The sequence below is a fragment of the Piliocolobus tephrosceles genome, chromosome 18, assembly GCF_002776525.5.
Source record: "Piliocolobus tephrosceles isolate RC106 chromosome 18, ASM277652v3, whole genome shotgun sequence".
Taxonomy (NCBI): domain Eukaryota; kingdom Metazoa; phylum Chordata; class Mammalia; order Primates; family Cercopithecidae; genus Piliocolobus; species Piliocolobus tephrosceles.
In genome coordinates this window covers 71,104,683-71,121,764 of record NC_045451.1, presented here as the reverse complement: position 1 = coordinate 71,121,764, position 17,082 = coordinate 71,104,683, and the positions used below count along the sequence as shown (strand labels likewise).

At 51.1% G+C, this 17,082-nt stretch overlaps 1 protein-coding gene across 2 annotated transcripts in view; it reads left to right on the top strand.

Moving 5' to 3' along the window:
- The window catches only part of IMPA2 (inositol monophosphatase 2), a 50,564-nt gene that overhangs the window by 18,936 nt on the left and 14,546 nt on the right, over positions 1-17,082 (top strand). For both annotated transcript variants that reach the window (XM_023228536.2, XM_023228537.2), the window contains exons 3-5: positions 11,345-11,449; positions 13,666-13,711; positions 15,710-15,818. In XM_023228536.2, the coding sequence (XP_023084304.1) occupies positions 11,345-11,449; positions 13,666-13,711; positions 15,710-15,818 (260 nt within the window). The remainder of the gene's footprint in view (positions 1-11,344; positions 11,450-13,665; positions 13,712-15,709; positions 15,819-17,082) is intronic.

Sequence of the window (17,082 nt, the reverse complement as noted above, 5' to 3'; positions counted from 1 at the left end):
GGGCTCTGCCATGTGTTAGAGAACGCAGGGTCCGCCGGGGTCGGGGGGCTCTGCCATGTGTTAGAGAACGCAGGGTCTGCCGGGGTCACAGGCTCCGCCATGCGTTGATGTGGCCGGACGTGAAGCCCTAAGCCATGCAGCCTAATCTGCAGTTTGTCTGTTACTTAGTAAGCACACTCAACAACCATCATGTCAATGCAGCCTCTTATGAATATCGAAGCAGCTCTTTCTGCAACATATGCTCAGGAAAAGCTCCTTGCACCCCTGTACCAAACCATTTGTTATTTCTGGAAGGACCCACTCGAAGTGTGACCCACCCTAAGAAGCCTGGAGTGGTGATGTCCCCTGGTGGCCTGTGCTTGCCCAGCTGCCCGGGCAACTTTCCCAGGAGGATGGGATGCCGAGTGGCACTGGCAGCCGCGTCGGGTCCCTGGCCCACCACCAGTGCTTAGTGATGCACCTCCCCCAGGCCAGAGGGCACAGTGGGGGTGGCTGCCATAGCTGGGCCCCAGAGCTGTCCCCACAGGAGGCCTGTATGAGCACCTCTTAACCTTTCTGGGGTCACCCTTTGAGTATTTGATGCTAGTTATTAATCTTTTGTTCAGAAAAATTAAAATATTTACACAGCCTTTTGCATAGCGTTTCAAGGGAGCCATGAACTCCAGATTGAAACATCTTCTTTAAGTCTGGGGGGTTCTGAGGCCCCTCCCTCACCTCTGGAGTTCTGCAGTGTAGATGTTGAAGACCAGTACCTTGGATGCAACGGATCTTTTTTCTTCGTTATGTAGAATCTCTTAAAGATGTTTAATCTAAAAACGGGAATACCAGTTATTGGATTTCTGGCTGTAGGGTATTACAGCTGTCAGGTTCCAGGTTTATATGGACTTAGGTGGCAGAAATATAGATGGTAATCTCCCTCAGTGTCCATTCAGCACATGGTAGGCTTAAAATACTTTTCTTCACATTTATTTTTATACATTTTTTAAGAGAGGGTCTTTCTCAGTTGCCCAGGTTGGAGTGCAGTGGTGTGATCATAGCTCACTGCAGCCTGAACTCCTGGGTTCAGGTGATCCTCCTGCTTCAGCCACCTGAGCAGCTGGGATTACAGGAGCCACTCCACCTGGGTCTTTTTTTTTTTTTTTTTTTTCCTGTGAATGATTATATAAATGAAAGAACAAGCCAGTGTTAAAACATTACCTTCCTTTTTTCCCGTCGTTTCTTTCTAACTTGTTAGGTTATCTCAAGGTTACCAGCTTTCCCTCTGAATTTCAGTCTGCTGGTGGCTCATGTTTGTTTTGTTGACAACCTTTGAGTTTAAGCTTCTCTTACTTCCTATTTCTTTACTCTGCTTGAGGTCAGGATCCCTGGCATTGGATACAATAGTTATAGAATGTAAAGTGTTTGTTAATTTTTTTTTTTTTTTTTTGGAGACGGAGTGTTGCTCTGTCATCCTGGCTGGAGTGGCGCTATCTTGGCTCACTGAAACCTCCACCTCCTGGGTTCACGCCATTCTCCTGCCTCAGCCTCCTGAGCTTCTGGGACTACAGGTGCCCGCCACCACGCCCAGCTATTTTTTTGTATATTTAGTAGAGACGGGGTTTCACCGTGTTAGCCAGGATGGTCTTGATCTCCTGACCTCATGATCTGCCCGCCCCGGCCTCCCAAAGTGCTAGGATTACAGACGTGAGTCGCCGCACCCGGCCCCAGTGTTTGTGATTTTTAAAAAGCCTTTTAAAACCTAATTTTAGGGTGGCTCACACCTGTAATCCCAGCACTTTGGGAGGCTGAGGCGGGCAGATCATGAGGTCAGGAGTTCGAGACCAGCCTGAACAACATGATGAAACCTTGTCCCTACTAAGAATACAAATATTAGCCCGTTGTGGTGGCGTGGGCCTGTAGTCCCAGCTACTCGGGAGGCTGAGGCAGAAGAATTGCTTGAACCTGAGAGGTGGAGGTTGCAATGAGCCAAGATCACACCACTGCACTCCAGCCTGTGTGACAGAACAAGACTCCATCTTGAAAAATAAATAAATAAACCTAATTTTAATCAAAGGGCAATATCAAAAGAATTTATCATATGGATTCTTTGAGAGGAAACATGCTGCAGTAATGAGCCGGCTGTTTCCAGGTCCTTTATTAACCATATTGGCCTGGAGGTATCTGTGGTGATGATCCGTGTGGCCGTGGCAGGGGAGGGCTGGCTCATCTGTGTGGGGTCTGGTAGCGGCTTGGAGGAGATGCAGGACCAGGCACGGTGAAGTTACTGGGGCTGTGATGTGTTTCAGTCAGGTCACTTGGACAAACCGCACTCTGAGATTGCATGCAACCCACTGTTGTGTTAACGTGTGCAGTCGGTTCCATTTGTAAAAGGTAAATTTAGATACTCGCTGTTGTGTACACAAGGTAAAAGTTAATGTATTATGGGGTGAGCACAGGTACCTCCCTCCGCCCTTGCAGCCTGAGGGTTGCCAGGGACCGCCAGGCTCCAGAGCTCCTTTGCCAAACCATGACCCAGAGCAGGGGATTATGGGTAGGGTGAGGCAGGCTCACCTGGGAGCGTGCCCGGGGCGGACACCAGCCTCCATCTCTGAAAAGGCCCCCTGGTGGGGTCCGACCCACACACCTGTCCGGGAATCAGGGATTGAAAGCTGGGGTTCCCAGACTTCAGCCCACAAGCCAGTGGACTCTGGCCGTACCACGGTCAGCCCCAGTCTGTGTGTCACCCCCCTCTTCCCCAGCTCTGAGGGTGAATGTGCAGACATGGTGAAAGCGGTTTTTCCAGCCCTGCTCGGTGTGCCTCAAAAATTGAGATCAAATGAAGTTGTTTTTCAGCATATTTATGTGAAGTGAGTGTTTTTGCCAATGACTAAGTTTAAAAAGAAAGTAAATCTTGGGGATTTAATTGTATTTTAGATAATAGAAAAATTGATAAATTTGTGATGACAGAAAATTGTATACATATTATAAAACAGGACATTGTGATTTTTTTCTGCTTTCAAAGTATTTAAATATATCCCTTAAACAATATATTTAATACGAAGTTGTTTCTCATCCTGCCTTAGGAAAGGCTTTTATTCTAAGCTTTTCTCTTTCCTTGATTTTAGTCTTTCATGAAATGATATTAAAGATAGACTTAAGATAGACATTTTTTTTTTGAGACGGAGTCTCGCTCTGTCGCCCAGGCTGGAGTGCAGTGGCCAGATCTCAGCTCACTGCAAGCTCCGCCTCCCGGGTTCCCGCCATTCTCCTGCCTCAGCCTCCCGAGTAGCTGGGACTACAGGCGCCCGCCACCTCTCCCGGCTAGATTTTTGTATTTTTTAGTAGAGACGGGGGTTTCACCGTGTTAGCCAGGATGGTCTCGATCTCCTGACCTCGTGATCCGCCCGTCTCGGCCTCCCAAAGTGCTGGGATTACAGGCTTGAGCCACCGCGCCCGGCCCAGATAGACATTTTTTAAAAAACCTGATACAGGCTCCCCAGTTTTATTATTTTATATCACTCATCCATGAAATCCAAAGGTTTGGTCCTTGACCTGGAAGACAGGTGTAGACTGAATCAAAGAATGATAAGGTTTAAACTTGCTTCTGGTGGGGTGCAGTGGCTCACGCCTGTAATGCTAGCACTTCGGGAGGCCAAGGTCAGAGGATTGCTTGAGCCCAGGAGTTTGAGACCAGCCTGGGCAACGTGGTAAATCTCCATCTCTACAAAAAAATAATTAGCTGGGCATGCTGGTGCACGCTTATGTTCCCAGCTACTTGGGAGGCTGAGGCGGGAGGCTCGCTTGAGTCCTGGAGGTCGAGCTGTGATGCTGCCACTGCAGTCTAGCCTGGGTGATAGAGCAAGACCTTATCTTAAAAGATAAATGTAGATTAAAATGAACCCTTGCAGACTGTTGGTGAGAATGTAAACTGGTGCAGCCACTATGAGAAACCCCACTGCACTGCAACCTGGGCAACGGAGTGAGACCCTGTCTCAAAACAAAAAAATACATAGGCCGGGTGCGGTGGCTCAGCCTGCAGTCCCTACACTTTGGGAGGCCAAGGCGGGTGAATCACCTGAGGTCAGGCGTTTGAGACCAGCCTGGCCAACATGATGAAACCCCATCTCTACTAAAAATACAGAAAATTAGCTGGGCGTGGTAGCGTGTGCCTGTAATCCCAGCTACTCAGGAAGCTGAGGCAGGAGAATCGCTTGAACCTGGGAGGTGGAGGTTGCAGTGAACTGAGATCCCACCATTTGCTCCAGCCTGGGGAACAAGAACAAAACTCTGTCTAAAAATAAATAAATAAATAAACAAACTTGCTTCTGTCAGTGGCCCTAGCAGCTTAGGCAAATCTTATCACTTAGGGTCTCAAACTCCTCACCTGTGAACGAGGGACCTGACCATGGTCATCCTTGAGGTCCCAGCATTGAACTCATAACATGACAAAAAGCAAATCAGGGCTGGGCGCAGAGACTCATTCCTGTAATCCCAGCACTTTCAGAGGCCGAGGTGGGTGGGTAGCTTGAGATCAGGAGTTCAAGACCAGCTTGGCCAATATGGTGAAACCCTGTCTCTACTAAAAATATGAAAGCAAATTAGCTGGGCATGGTGGCGCATGCCTGTAGTCCCAGGTACTTGGGAGGCTTAGGCAGGAGAATCGCTTGAACCTGGGAAGCGGAGGTTGCAGTGAGCCGAGATTGCACTCCTGCTTGGACATCTCAATGAGACTCCATCTCACAAATAAAAATAAAAATAAAAATAAAAAAGCAAACTAGCACGCTAAGGCCGAGCTTTTATAGGCTGGGTCTTTGGAGCCTGCTGTTGGCCTTGGCCACGTTAGCTGTCTCCTGCCATGCCCTGGCTTTGTGGGATGCCTGAACCTGTTTTCAGATGATGTTTTTGAGTGAGATACAAGTGTAGCTACTTGGAAAAGATTCAGTAGCATCCCGGAACTATAGTGATAGAAACCCTGTCCTTGTTCCTTCCACGGAGCAGCCTGTTGGAGCTTCTCTGGGTTGGCCTGGGCCCAGAGATGAGGCCGGCAGCTCAAGGGTCTAGTATTTTTAGCTGTCTTCCCAGCCCTGCTCCAGAGCCGCTATGTAACCTGCTGCCTGCAGTGCCCGTCACAGAGCAGTGTCTGTTGAATGCGTGAGTCAAGCAAAACATCAGAGTCCTTGACATGGGAAAAACATGCTCCCAGCCACCACCAGCTGGAGACTGACATCCAGCTGCTTTCCCACTGGGCAGTGGCTTGTGAAGATGGGGACAGAGTATCATAAATCATCTCCTTTGTGGACTGCAGGGATGATCCTGACCTTCCTGTCACAGACTAAACAGACTAAGTAGCCAGAAAAAAAAAAAAAGAAAAAAAAAGAGGCTTAAAGGCACTTGGCTGTCAACATTATAAGGAGGGTTTGTTAAAACTATTTTTTTTAAAAAAGAAAAGTGGTTCAATTATGCAGTAGGATATAATATTCTATAATAAACTTGTTACCAAACTTTTGGCCTTAACCCAGTTGCTATTTTCCTCTTGTCTATTGGATAGGGATATGGAATGTTCTTTTTTTCCCTAAGTTTAGTCATGTGCATTGGTTTTTTTTCCTATTTATATATATATATATATTTTTTTTTTTTCTTTTTTCCTTTTTTGAGATGGAATCTTGCTCTGTAGCCCAGGCTGGAGTGCAGTGGTGCAATCTTGGCTCACTGCAACCTCTGCCTCCCGGGTTCAACCGATTCTCCTGTCTCACTCTCCCAAGTACCTGGGATTACAGGCATGCACCACTATGTCCGGGTAATTTTCATATTTTTAGTAGAGATGGGGTTTCACCATGTTGGCCAGGCTGGTCTTGAACTCCTGACCTCAAGTGATCCACCCACCTCGGCCTCCCAGAGTGCTGGAATTACAGGCGCGAGCCACCATGCCCAGCCTATATGGTGGATTTTATGTAGATGTTCCAGTGGCTTTTAGGAAAGTCTTTATGATTTCATACATCTGTCCACAGTCGTGTCTGCAGAGCAGACTCTCTCCACTCCCTCTGCAGAGAGCTGTAGAATATTCTGTTTCACAGGTATTTGCTTCCTACATGAGTAAAATCAGGTTTAAGTGAATAAAAATTGTACATCTCTTCCCATGTACCAGGGAAGTATTTGTGGTGCCTGCAAAGACCAAGCGCAGTTCACGCCTCTGCTGGCTTCACACCGCTGCAGCCAGGCAGTGCAGAAGCCCTGCTCCCTGCTGCCCACAAGCATGAGGCAGGTGGGAAGGGGATGCGTGCCACCTTGCAGGCGGGCAGGCAGGCTCATGGGCAGAGTTGTACACAAGGTGGGTGACGAGGAAGACAGCTGTAGAGTATGAATGATCAGCTGCTGAAAAACATCCAGTGCTCAATGTGGGTACTTAGAGTTATTCTCATAAAAAATGTGAGGCAGTCAGTCAGGTATGGTGATGCCTGTGGTCCCAGCTGCTCAGGAGGCTGAGGCAGGAGGATTGCTTGAGCCCAGTGGTTTGTGGCTGCAGTAAGCCATTATTGTGCCACTGCAATCCAGCCTGGCTGACAGAGCGAGACCGTGTCTCCAAGAAAAAAAAAAAAAGATTTCTATAAGTACTTGCTGGGTTACACTAAATGAACCTAAAAACAAATAGATAAATAATGAAGGTTACACAGAGCGGAAGCTTTGTTAACAGATTAACTGACATAATAGTTGCTGCTGGGAAAACAAGCTGGTGACTTCCTTAAAGAGAGTCCCACACGTCTGGCAAATGAACAGACACAGCTCCTGCTCCCGAGCATCCTGGGAGGCACGTGGGCATGCTGTGTGGGTGGTCTGGGTGCTGCAGCCTGAGCTGTCATGGGTGTGGGGTGTCAGTGCATGCAGACCCACACTGCCTCCTCCTTCAGGGCTCACGGGCGGTCTTCTTTGCACTGTTTCAGGTTCCTACTTGAAGTCAGGTTTGAAAAGGAGAAGAATTGCACATTCCTCCTCAGTTTCTTTTTTTTTTTTTTTTTTTTTGAGGCGGAGTCTCGCTCTGTCGCCCGGACTGGAGTGCAGTGGCTGGATCTCAGCTCACTGCAAGCTCTGCCTCCCGGGTTTATGCCATTCTCCTGCCTCAGCCTCCGGAGTAGCTGGGACTACAGGCGCCCGCCACCTCGCCCGGCTAGTTTTTGTATTTTTAGTAGAGACGGGGTTTCACCGTGTTAGCCAGGATGGTCTCGATCTCCTGACCTCGTGATCCGCCCGTCTCGGCCTCCCAAAGTGCTGGGATTACAGGCTTGAGCCACCGCGCCCGGCCTCCTCCTCAGTTTCTTAGAAACTTACCTTTGTGCCTGAGTCATTTCTAGTCCCTCTGGACCTGAGTCATGTCTGTTCACTGCTTTGTCAACCTTGTGCCCAGTTGAAGCTTTTGCAGTTGCTCCTTGTGTGTGTGTTTTCAGGGTGTGGAGTGTTTTCTTTAAAAACGTCATTGCAAGCATTGCAGAAGAGGAAAGTCACGTAGCTACAGAAGGCATGGAAAACAGATTTAGTGCCTGAAATTTCTAGGAAAACAGGCAGTGCTGACAGCACTCATGGTCACGCCCTAAGTGGAATCATCATCTGTGTGTCACGTGCATGCTGCTGTGCTCAGGAGACAGGCTCCCCACCCCCTGCCCCACCTGCCATTGTGGCTTCTACCCACCATTTGTTCCTCCTAGATCTGTTTGGGGAGCCCCAGTTCCTGAGCAGGGGCTCTGGCTGGTGGGCCTGTGCATCACCTGACCCCGAAGCATGTGGGCAACTGATAGTGGAGAGGCAGTTCCTGAAAGGAGCAAGGCATGCCGTGTAGATGAAGAACCAGAGGCCTGGGTTCATCGCATCTCATCTGCCTTGCCTGGCCAGGCTGAAAGCTCCAGGGGCAGACTGAGCCTGCCCGGGCTCTCCAGGAACAGCTGAGGATTGCTTGGGTGTCTTGCTCAGTGCCCTTGGCTTGACCTGACCTGGTCTTCTTGGCTCAGAAGCCCCTACTCATTTGTGGGTTTCTCTAGGGGGCCAGGGAGGAGGTGGCACAGCCTGAGATGATGCGTGTATGCACTTGTCATATCCCAGGGGCGTATTCCTTTTTTTTTTTTTTTTTTTTTTTTTTTGAGGCGGAGTCTCGCTCTGTCGCCTGGGCTGGAGTGCAGTGGCCGGATCTCAGCCAACTGCAAGCTCCGCCTCCCGGGTTTACGCCGCTCTCCTGCCTCAGCCTCCGGAGTAGCTGGGACTACAGGCGCCCGCCACCTCGCCTGGCAATTTTTTTTTTGTATTTTTTAGTAGAGACGGGGTTTCACAGTGTTAGCCAGGATGGTCTCGATCTCCTGACCTCGTGATCCGCCCGTCTCGGCCTCCCAAAGTGCTGGGATTACAGGCTTGAGCCACCGCGCCCGGCCTCCAGGGGTGTATTTCTAGATAATTTATCAGCAAAATGGAGGGGCTGGATGACTCTGCATCCCGTACCTGAACTTCATAACCGAGCAATGGAAGGATGGTCCCAGAGTGGATGGAACCAGGTTACAGTGTGTGCGGCAGCTCCTGTGCATAGAAAAGTGACATTGGGCCGGGCGTGGTGGCTCACACCTGCAATCCCAGCACTTTGGGAGGCTGAGGTGGGTGTATCACGAGGTCAGGAGTTCAAGACCAGCCTGGCCAACATGGTGAAACCCCGTCTCCACTAAAGATACAAAAAATTAGTCAGGTGTGTGGTGCACGCCTGTAATCCCACCTACTCGTGAGGCCGAGGCAGGAGAATCGCTTGAACCCAGGAGGCGGAGGTTGCAGTGAGCTGAGATCACGCCATTGCACTCCAGTCTGGGCGACAGGGCGAGACTCTGTCTCAAAAAAGAGTGACATGGAACACCCTGAGATGCCTGCTGTTTCCTCTCAGCATCACGGAGGGAGGACAGCATTGCCAGTGGCTCTGTCTGTTGCTGCAGGGGTGGCCCCCGTCTGCTGTGTCCACAGTGGTGGCCGCTCACCCACACGACTGCCAAGCCCTTGAAAGGTGGCTCATGAGACTGAGGAACTGAGGTCTTTGTTTAATTCAAATGTAAGCAGCCATAGGGGGTGACTGGCTACTGTAAGGGGCTGAGCAGTCACAGAGGTTTCATTTCAGTCTTTCCATTCACACCAACATCTCGTCAGTCTTATCCAAAAGTTCATTGATGCCAAATCTTAGACCACATGGTTCGTGGTTCGTGCAGGGAAAGTGGCTTCCAGGTGGCTGATGACCATGATGGATAATGCACCAAACAAACACCAGGACATGGGGCGTTTCCTTTTTTTTTTTTTTGAGACGGAGTCTCACCCTTGTCGCCCAGGCTGGAGTGCAGTGGTGTGATCTTGGCTCACTGTATCCCTCCCCTCCTGGGTTCAAGTGATTCTCTGCCTCAGACTCCCGAGCAGCTGGGATTATAGGCGTGTACCACCACCGCCAGCTAATTTTTGTGTTTTTACTTATTTTTCGTTTTTTTTTTTTTGAGACGGGGTCTCGCGCTCCCAGGCTGGACTGCAGTAGTGTGATCTCAGCTCACTGCAACGTTAGGCTCACTGCAACCTCCGCCTCCCGGGTTCAAGCAGTTCTCCTCTCTTAGTCTCAAGTAGCTGGGATTACAGGTGCCGCCAACACACCCCGCTGATTTTTGTGTTTTTAGTAGAGACGGGGTTTCACCATGTTGGCCAGGCTGGTCTCCAACTCCTGGCCTCAGGTGATCTGCCCGCCTCGGCCTCCCACAGTGCTGGGATTACGGGCGGGAGCCACCGCGCCTGGCTTGCTTTTCAGTCATTTTTTCTTCTTATTCTCTGCAGGTCTCCTTTTTCTCTAGTGCACGTGTGAACCCGGCACAGGAACCGGATAGAAAACCTCTCAGCAAGGCCACAGTCATGCACAGAACAGGTGTTTGCTCAGCGCCTGCCCAAGGCCCCACCCTTAGTGAACTTGGGACAGTCCGAAAGTGTGCAAAGCACTGCCCTGAATGCTTTAGATCTGGTCTGCTCTTTGATCCTGAGAATGCCTTTGGAAGGTATAAGCAGTGGCCAGCTCCACAGGGACCAGCCTGCAGAAGGTGGACCTGCGAACACACCTGACCACAGGCACCTTCCGTGTGTGTGGGCCTGCGTGTGGGGGGGTTGCAGGAGAAAGGGTGACAGTCCATGGGGCGACAGTGCGTTCCCTTGTTTTTGGCCTGAGCAGGGCGTGCTGGGAGGTACCGTTTGTGGAGGTAGAGGCAATAGAGAAACCAGGAGTTCCCTTCTGTGCAGGTGAATCTTGAGAGGACATTGTCTCGGTCAGGTTCCTAGCAGGACAGATGCACACTCAAGGGTCCTTGTTTGCAGAGGGACTCATTACGAAGGAGGGGCCAGCCCAGGGCCTGCTGCAGAGTGCAGGAGCAGGCAGCCCATGTCCCTCTAGCAGGAGTGTGTCAAGGAGGCCACATGGAGGAGTGCAGCCTGCACAGGGCACATGAGGCCGGGGTGGGCAGGGAGTGTCCCAGCCTCTCTCCTTCCTGCAGCCCCACCCTTGCTTGCTCCCAGAGGGAAGCTGGATTTGTGACTGGCCAATGTAGCAAGACCCCATCTCTACAAAAATAAAAGTATCAGCTGAATGTGTTGGTATGTGTCTGTAGTCCCAGCTGCTTGGGAGAACAAAGCAGGAGGGTTGCTTGAATCCAGGAGTTGGAGGCTGCACGAGCTATGACGATACCACTGCACTCCAGCCTGGGCAACACATCAAGACCCTCTCTCTTAAGAAACAATGAAAAAACCAGAGAAGTCAGACAGCAGGGCAGGAAGGGCACCTTTGGGAAATGACCCAGCTGCAGGGTGGGGGCTCTGTTTGTCACCTGTGTCTGCAGTTCAGGTGAGCCAGGCTGGGTGCAGACGTGGGAGGTCTCAGTTACAAGAGACATTTAACCCCTCGGTGCCCAGGTATCAGCACCGACTGGGAGAATCAAAGTCAGAGTCCTGGGGCACCTTGCTTGGTCCTCTCTCAGCCTCCTCCCCTCCAGACTGAAGTTAAAGCCGAGTTTAGTTTTGCCTCCGAAGATTTGTTTTCCAGTGTTCTTCACGCTTGCGTTTCTCTGCCTGGCCTGCTGGCATCCCTGGTGCTGTTTCCGAACGCCGGCACTGAGGTGCCACTCTGTGTTCGAAACTCTGCTGAGTAGGTTGGCTGGCAGGCAGGTCAAAAAGCACATGGTTGTTTAAAGACTCTGCCTCTGTTTGACCCAGAGAAGCCATAATGACATCTGTTTGCTGTGCCACCTTTTTCTTTAACGGGACTGGAAGCAATCTGAGGCACGTTGTTCTGTGTCCTCGGTGCATTTTCTCAGGCTGGGTTCCTCCACTGCAGGTTCATTGCAGAAGAGGCCGCGGCTTCTGGGGCCAAGTGTGTGCTCACCCACAACCCGACCTGGATCATCGACCCCATCGACGGTACCTGCAATTTTGTGCACAGGTGAGCTGGGCAGGGGTCGTCTCCGTTGCAGGGCTTAACACGTCTTCTTCCGTGAGATTTTGTCTTTTCAAAAGCAGCATTTTTTTAAGGCAGGAATATATAAACAAACCTATAGTAGGCTCATAGTCTCATTAGAAAGATGATCACATCTTGATATTTTTAAAATAAGATTTTCCATTTGTGAGAGGCTCTTGGAGTATGTAAGGAAATCTGCACTTGTTTAAAAACCAGTTTGTTACGTTAAAAATGTTGCGTTGCATTTAACGAGGACCCCTTCGAGGAGTCTGACTCCCCTCACACCCCACCCCCACTGGAGAAAAAGGTGAGGTTGGGATACAAAGCCTGTGCTGCCCCACAGTGGCCGGGCCCGAGGTGTAGAGAGTGGCCTGTCACAGGTGAGATTTGAGAGCCACTTCCTGTATGAAAGCAAACCTCGTGGTTACAAAAAGCAGGAGGTTTGGGGAGGTCAGGGGGGCCCATGTGGGGAGGTGAAGGGAACGGAGCTTCGGGGATGGGGCAGTGACAGGGATGTGAAGGTGACAGGGACACGACCACAGGCGTTCTCTGACGGGTGACAGGGACACGACCACAGGCGTTCTCTGACGGGCGGGTGATGGTGCTGCACTGCCTGTCTACACGCACAGGTGGCTGGGGACCTGGGGCACAGAGCACGACGTGGCTTTCACAGAGGGTAGTTCTCCAGCTCTGGAGAACCCTGGAGAGATTCCCCTTCCATGGGCGGGCGGCTCGCGGCTCCTGCGCTCACAGTGCCCGCCAAGCCAGCACACTGGGCTGCACGCGCTGAGCAGGAGGTGAGCAGAACCCGGTGTGGGCTCCTTTATGATCTGCCTCTGATGGCACGTTTATATGTAAAACATGAAGTTACTCCATGCTAAGCACGGCCTTTTTCTAAGTGAGTTGCCTCGGGAATTCAGTTGTGCCTACACAAGGTGACCCTTTTGAGGCAGTGGAGTCGTGCCATCTGGTGCCAGCAAATGTGTCATCCATCTCTCCTCTCATTTTAACAAAAGCATGATCCTTCCCAGGGCTCTCCTCCCAGAGTATGTCACTGAGTGGAGCCTCATTGCTTCTGCCTGCTTGTGGTTCCAGGGTGCTCATGATGGTGACACGGCAGGTGAAGCCCTGTCACGTGGTGAAGGCCACATGTCTATCCAAGGGTCTTCAGTGGCTCCGGAGACATAGTTTCCAGTGCTTTCCTGTCTGTGCCCCTGGGGATATCCTGGGACTGGGGAGGTGACTGGGAAAAGAGTAGCAGTTTCAGAACAGACTCCAGAGCTGATTCTGACAGTTCCTGAACCCCACGCTACAGCTGTGGTGGTCACTGTGATCTGAAGACATCCGAAAGCCACCAGCAGCTGCCACTCAGATGGCGCCTGTTCACCCCTGTGCCCACCAGTGCTGGGCCACAGCAGTGGGAGAAAGCTCCTGGGCACGGGAACAAGTGTGAGGCCTGGCACATGGTGCATCTGCCCTGGAAGCCAGCGGCTCATCCCAGGGTCCCGCACACCCCGGCAGTCAGAGTTGCGTTTGTGTACAATTGGTTTTGCATTTTTCCTGTCAGTTTGCAGTACCCAGCCTTTCCTGCCTGTTTTTAAGCTCCGATGATCTGCCTGTAAAGGAAGCATTATTTTGAAGATATTGAGCAGCAATAGCCGAATTACAAAACTGCAGGCAAACTGATCATGAAAACTGTCTGCAGCCATGGCTGTCCCTGCAGCTGGCTACTGGGCACTCAGGCAGGGACAGGGATGCTAGCAGTGCCACAAGGTGAGCTGTGGCTCAGAACTGGCCCCCATGGGGAGGCTGTGGTGCCTTCCAGGACCACCTGCCTGGCACCCCACCTGGGACTGGATCTGGCCTTTGGGGAGGGCTCTGCTGGCCCTTTAGATCTGGAGAACCAGAAAACAGATGATTGAGATCCTTTCTAATTGGGCATCAGAGGGTTGTTGAGTGACGTCAGTCTTCTGTGACTTTCACAGTGCTGTTTTCTTTCAAGGTTAACTGTCTTACAACATGGTCAGTTGATTCTGTTTGTCTTGGAAGCAGTCAGTGAAACTGTGGGAAGTAGTTTTTAAACAACCAGCACACCCAGAGCGTAGGAAGGTCCTTCAGAGCCTGCGGGCAGCTGCACGGCGCAAGGCTCCTGAGCGCTGCCGCTCCTTCCAGAGAGTAAACCTTTCTGTTTTCCTTTGCAGATTCCCGACTGTGGCGGTTAGCATTGGATTTGCTGTTCGACAAGAGGTGCGGGTGTGGCCTGGGTCCCCAGGGCCTCTCCCTGGGCTCCCTCTGGCCATCCTTCCTTTCTGGCTTCAGCCTCCGTGCGCCTGGTTTGCTGTTTGCCCTGTGCCTTAATCATGACTGGCAAATCCAAGCCTGTGGGTTTCAAATCCGAGAAAATAAACAAGTCCAGACTGGCTTTGGGGTGTGCAGGGTGGGGCTCTGTGGCTGGCCCTTGTTCCCTGTGGAGGGCTGGCCTCATGTTACCCGGGGTCTCTTTGTGACACTGCTGTGGAAGCGGAAGTCCTAAGTGAACGGTCTAAGTGCATCTCCAGCTGACCCCTAGAGCGTGTGATCTCACAAACTAAAAGGAACACTTATTTTTGGAGAACATCCTCAATCCCAGTATTCTAATAATTCTTTCTTATCTTCCTCTGGTGATTAGCATGAGAACGTAGCTCTTCCATGGTTCCCATAGGCCTTCTGAACTACACAGTGTTGTGGGACCTGCATGGAAGGCGTGGGGCTGAGGTTTTAACCTTAGTAAGTAATTCAAGCAGCGGCACTGAGAAGAGCCTTAATTTCTATGTAATTGAAACAGATTTATTTAAATAGGACTGAGTGCTGTGTTTCCCAAAGCAGCCCTGCTTCAGAGCAGCATCTGTGCAGCTTCACCTCAGTCTCAGGCGGGGGAGCTGAGACAAGTACTTAAGTTGAAGTATTTAAAGTTAAGTACTAAAGTATCTCAAAGTACTTAAGCTGAAGATACGAATTGTAATACTGTAGTTTGTCTAGGGATGCAATGATTGACATCGTATCGTGGTGCCCAGCGTGGGCGGGAGGCTGAGCAGTGCTTCAGGGGTTGACTGATGCTCTGTGACTGTGCGAAGGGGCTGCTGGAACAGCTGGCTAGGTCCTCCGCCCTTGTGTGGGTCGGCTGGGGGCTGTCCTATGTTCCTAGACTGAATACGGGAGCTCCTGGCTTATAAAGTGGTGGGCTGGGGCTGGGACGTTCCTCTGCAGTCTGGGAGCCCTCCACAGGCCTCAGGGACCAGCCGAATTCTAGGACTGACCTGGTCATGAGGATTCCTTTAAAGCCAGGGTACTGGAAAGGGAAGGATGACGAAATGCTGCCAGACACCTGCAGGCTCTGAATAGCGTTGACTGACTGACACCCCCAACCCCCAGAAACAAACCCTTTCTCTGTAGCTTGCGGCGTCCGCTCCAGGGTGGCTGTGCTCAGCCCAGGGCCAGCCAAGGCTTTCCTAAGGCATTTGGCCGGGGTGTTTTTTCAAATTTTCCACAGAGGTGAAAACTTCACTAACTTGCCAAACAAGCACGCTGGCGCTTGTTAACCCTGAGCGGTGAAAAGTCGGTAGAGGAAAGGTCACAGAGGCATGCGGCCGTGGGCTCCCGTCCTTCTCCACGCTGACCTCTTCCTTTTGCTGCTTCATCCTGGGAGGCTGTGTCTGACGCGTTGTCCCCGGATGTGGGGCGGTGGGGCCGCTGCTCAGTGCACTGCCTGCTCACGGGTCAGTCCCCAGTCTGCAGCGCCACCTCTTCCTCGCCGGGGCTGTCCTTGGGCTTCTGAGATTCTGCTGGCTTTACAGATGCATTCTCTCCTCACCCATCAGCAGTTCTGAGGATTTCTTATGGGGTTTGGTTAGAGTCACAAGTAACCTTTTTTTCCAGCACCAAAAGGGGCCTTTCTAAAAAATTAAGCTTTTTCAATAACTTCTGGTTACTAATGCTTGTTTTGATGTTAATTTTTAAAGCTTTATTAGTCCAAATATATTTTAAAATGTAGTTATTTAGCAAAAGCAAGCTTGCTTTTATGTCCAGGTCTCATTTTAAATGCAGGCACTGCTTTTTCTCAGTTCCTTTTGGAAAGGTAATTTCTGTCACAGTGTCATGTGTTATCCTAACACCTAGGGCAGCCTTCATCTTTGAATAACGATGTTTTTTTTCCACACCAAATGAGTGAACCGGCTTTGTTTTCTGTCCTGCCTCTGCCGCCCACAGCTGGAATTCGGAGTGATTTACCACTGCACAGAGGAGCGGCTGTACACGGGCCGGCGGGGTCGGGGCGCCTTCTGCAACGGCCAGCGGCTCCGGGTCTCCGGGGAGACAGGTGGGCTTCACGAGGCTTGTCTCAGTTTATTTCTGAAAGAGAAGTGTGAAAGGAGAATGCCAAAGCCACCATGGTGTGGGACGGGGGTGGAGGTCCCTAGCTGATGGTGTCGTCTCTTTTTAGGGACATCATGTCCCTGATGAACTGGAAATGGAGCCAGTTCTGTATCTTAGTATTTTTGCTCACGTGGCCAGAGCTTTAAATAGCCTCATTCTGCTTTGCACTCACATCCCTCATCTTTCAGGCTAAAAGCACTCCAGTCGCAGTCAAGATTTGGTCATAGTGGGATTGGGTGAGCAGTCTTAGGCCAGGTGCAGTCAGAGCACGCTTGTTCCCCTCAGAGTGCCCTGGCATACCTTGGTGGTCCCGATTTTGCCCAGGCCCTGCTGCCCAGGTGCAGCCTGTGGCCCCTGAGTGTGCACAGCAGTAACTGGCTTCAGCTTCTGCGAGAAGAACCATCCTCAGGAATGAGTCATGTAAAGAGGCACCTTAGCCCCACTCTGCAGTTATGGCCTGCCCCGATTTCCTTAGCCCAGAATTTCAGGGTCATTCAGTGGCTCTGAGAGGGGGGCTCCCGTTCCCTGCATACTGCCTGTCCTGAATGGGCCAGTTTAGGTTTTCACTGATTCTTTTTGGCCTTTCTCCCACATGGATCAATCTGGTGAATTGTTTTTTTTTTTGAGATGGAGTCTCACCCTGTTGCCCAGGCTGGGGTGCAGTGGTGCCATCTCGGCTCACTGCAAGCTCTGCCTCCTGGGTTCATGCCATTCTCCTGCCTCAGCCTCCCGAGTAGCTGGACTACAGGCGCCCGCCACCTCGCCCGGCTAATTTTTTGTATTTTTAGTAGAGACAGAGTTTCACTGTGTTAGCCAGGATGGTTTTGATCTCCTGACCTCGTGATCTGCCTGCCTCAGCCTCCCAAAGTGCTGGGATTACAGGTGTGAGCCACCGCGCCCGGCCAATCTGGTGATATTTTACTGCATTGTGAGACAGGTACTGCAGGGAACAGAAGAGTGCCAGACAAATGAGAGAAGCCTCAGACTAGCAGCAGCTGCATGGGAGGTTTTACAAGCTCCATAATACCTGCATGTTTGGGTTTGAAAAGGCGGAAGTGCAGTGTTGCTTGTTTCTGCCTTGTATGTTTCTGGCGTGGACATCCCGCAGGGTCCCCCGTCTCATTCAGTTACACTCTTTCTTCTGCTCTCCCATCAGCCTCCTTGTGCCTCCCCTCTTGACCCATTTCCAGACTCTCTTAAAAATTCCT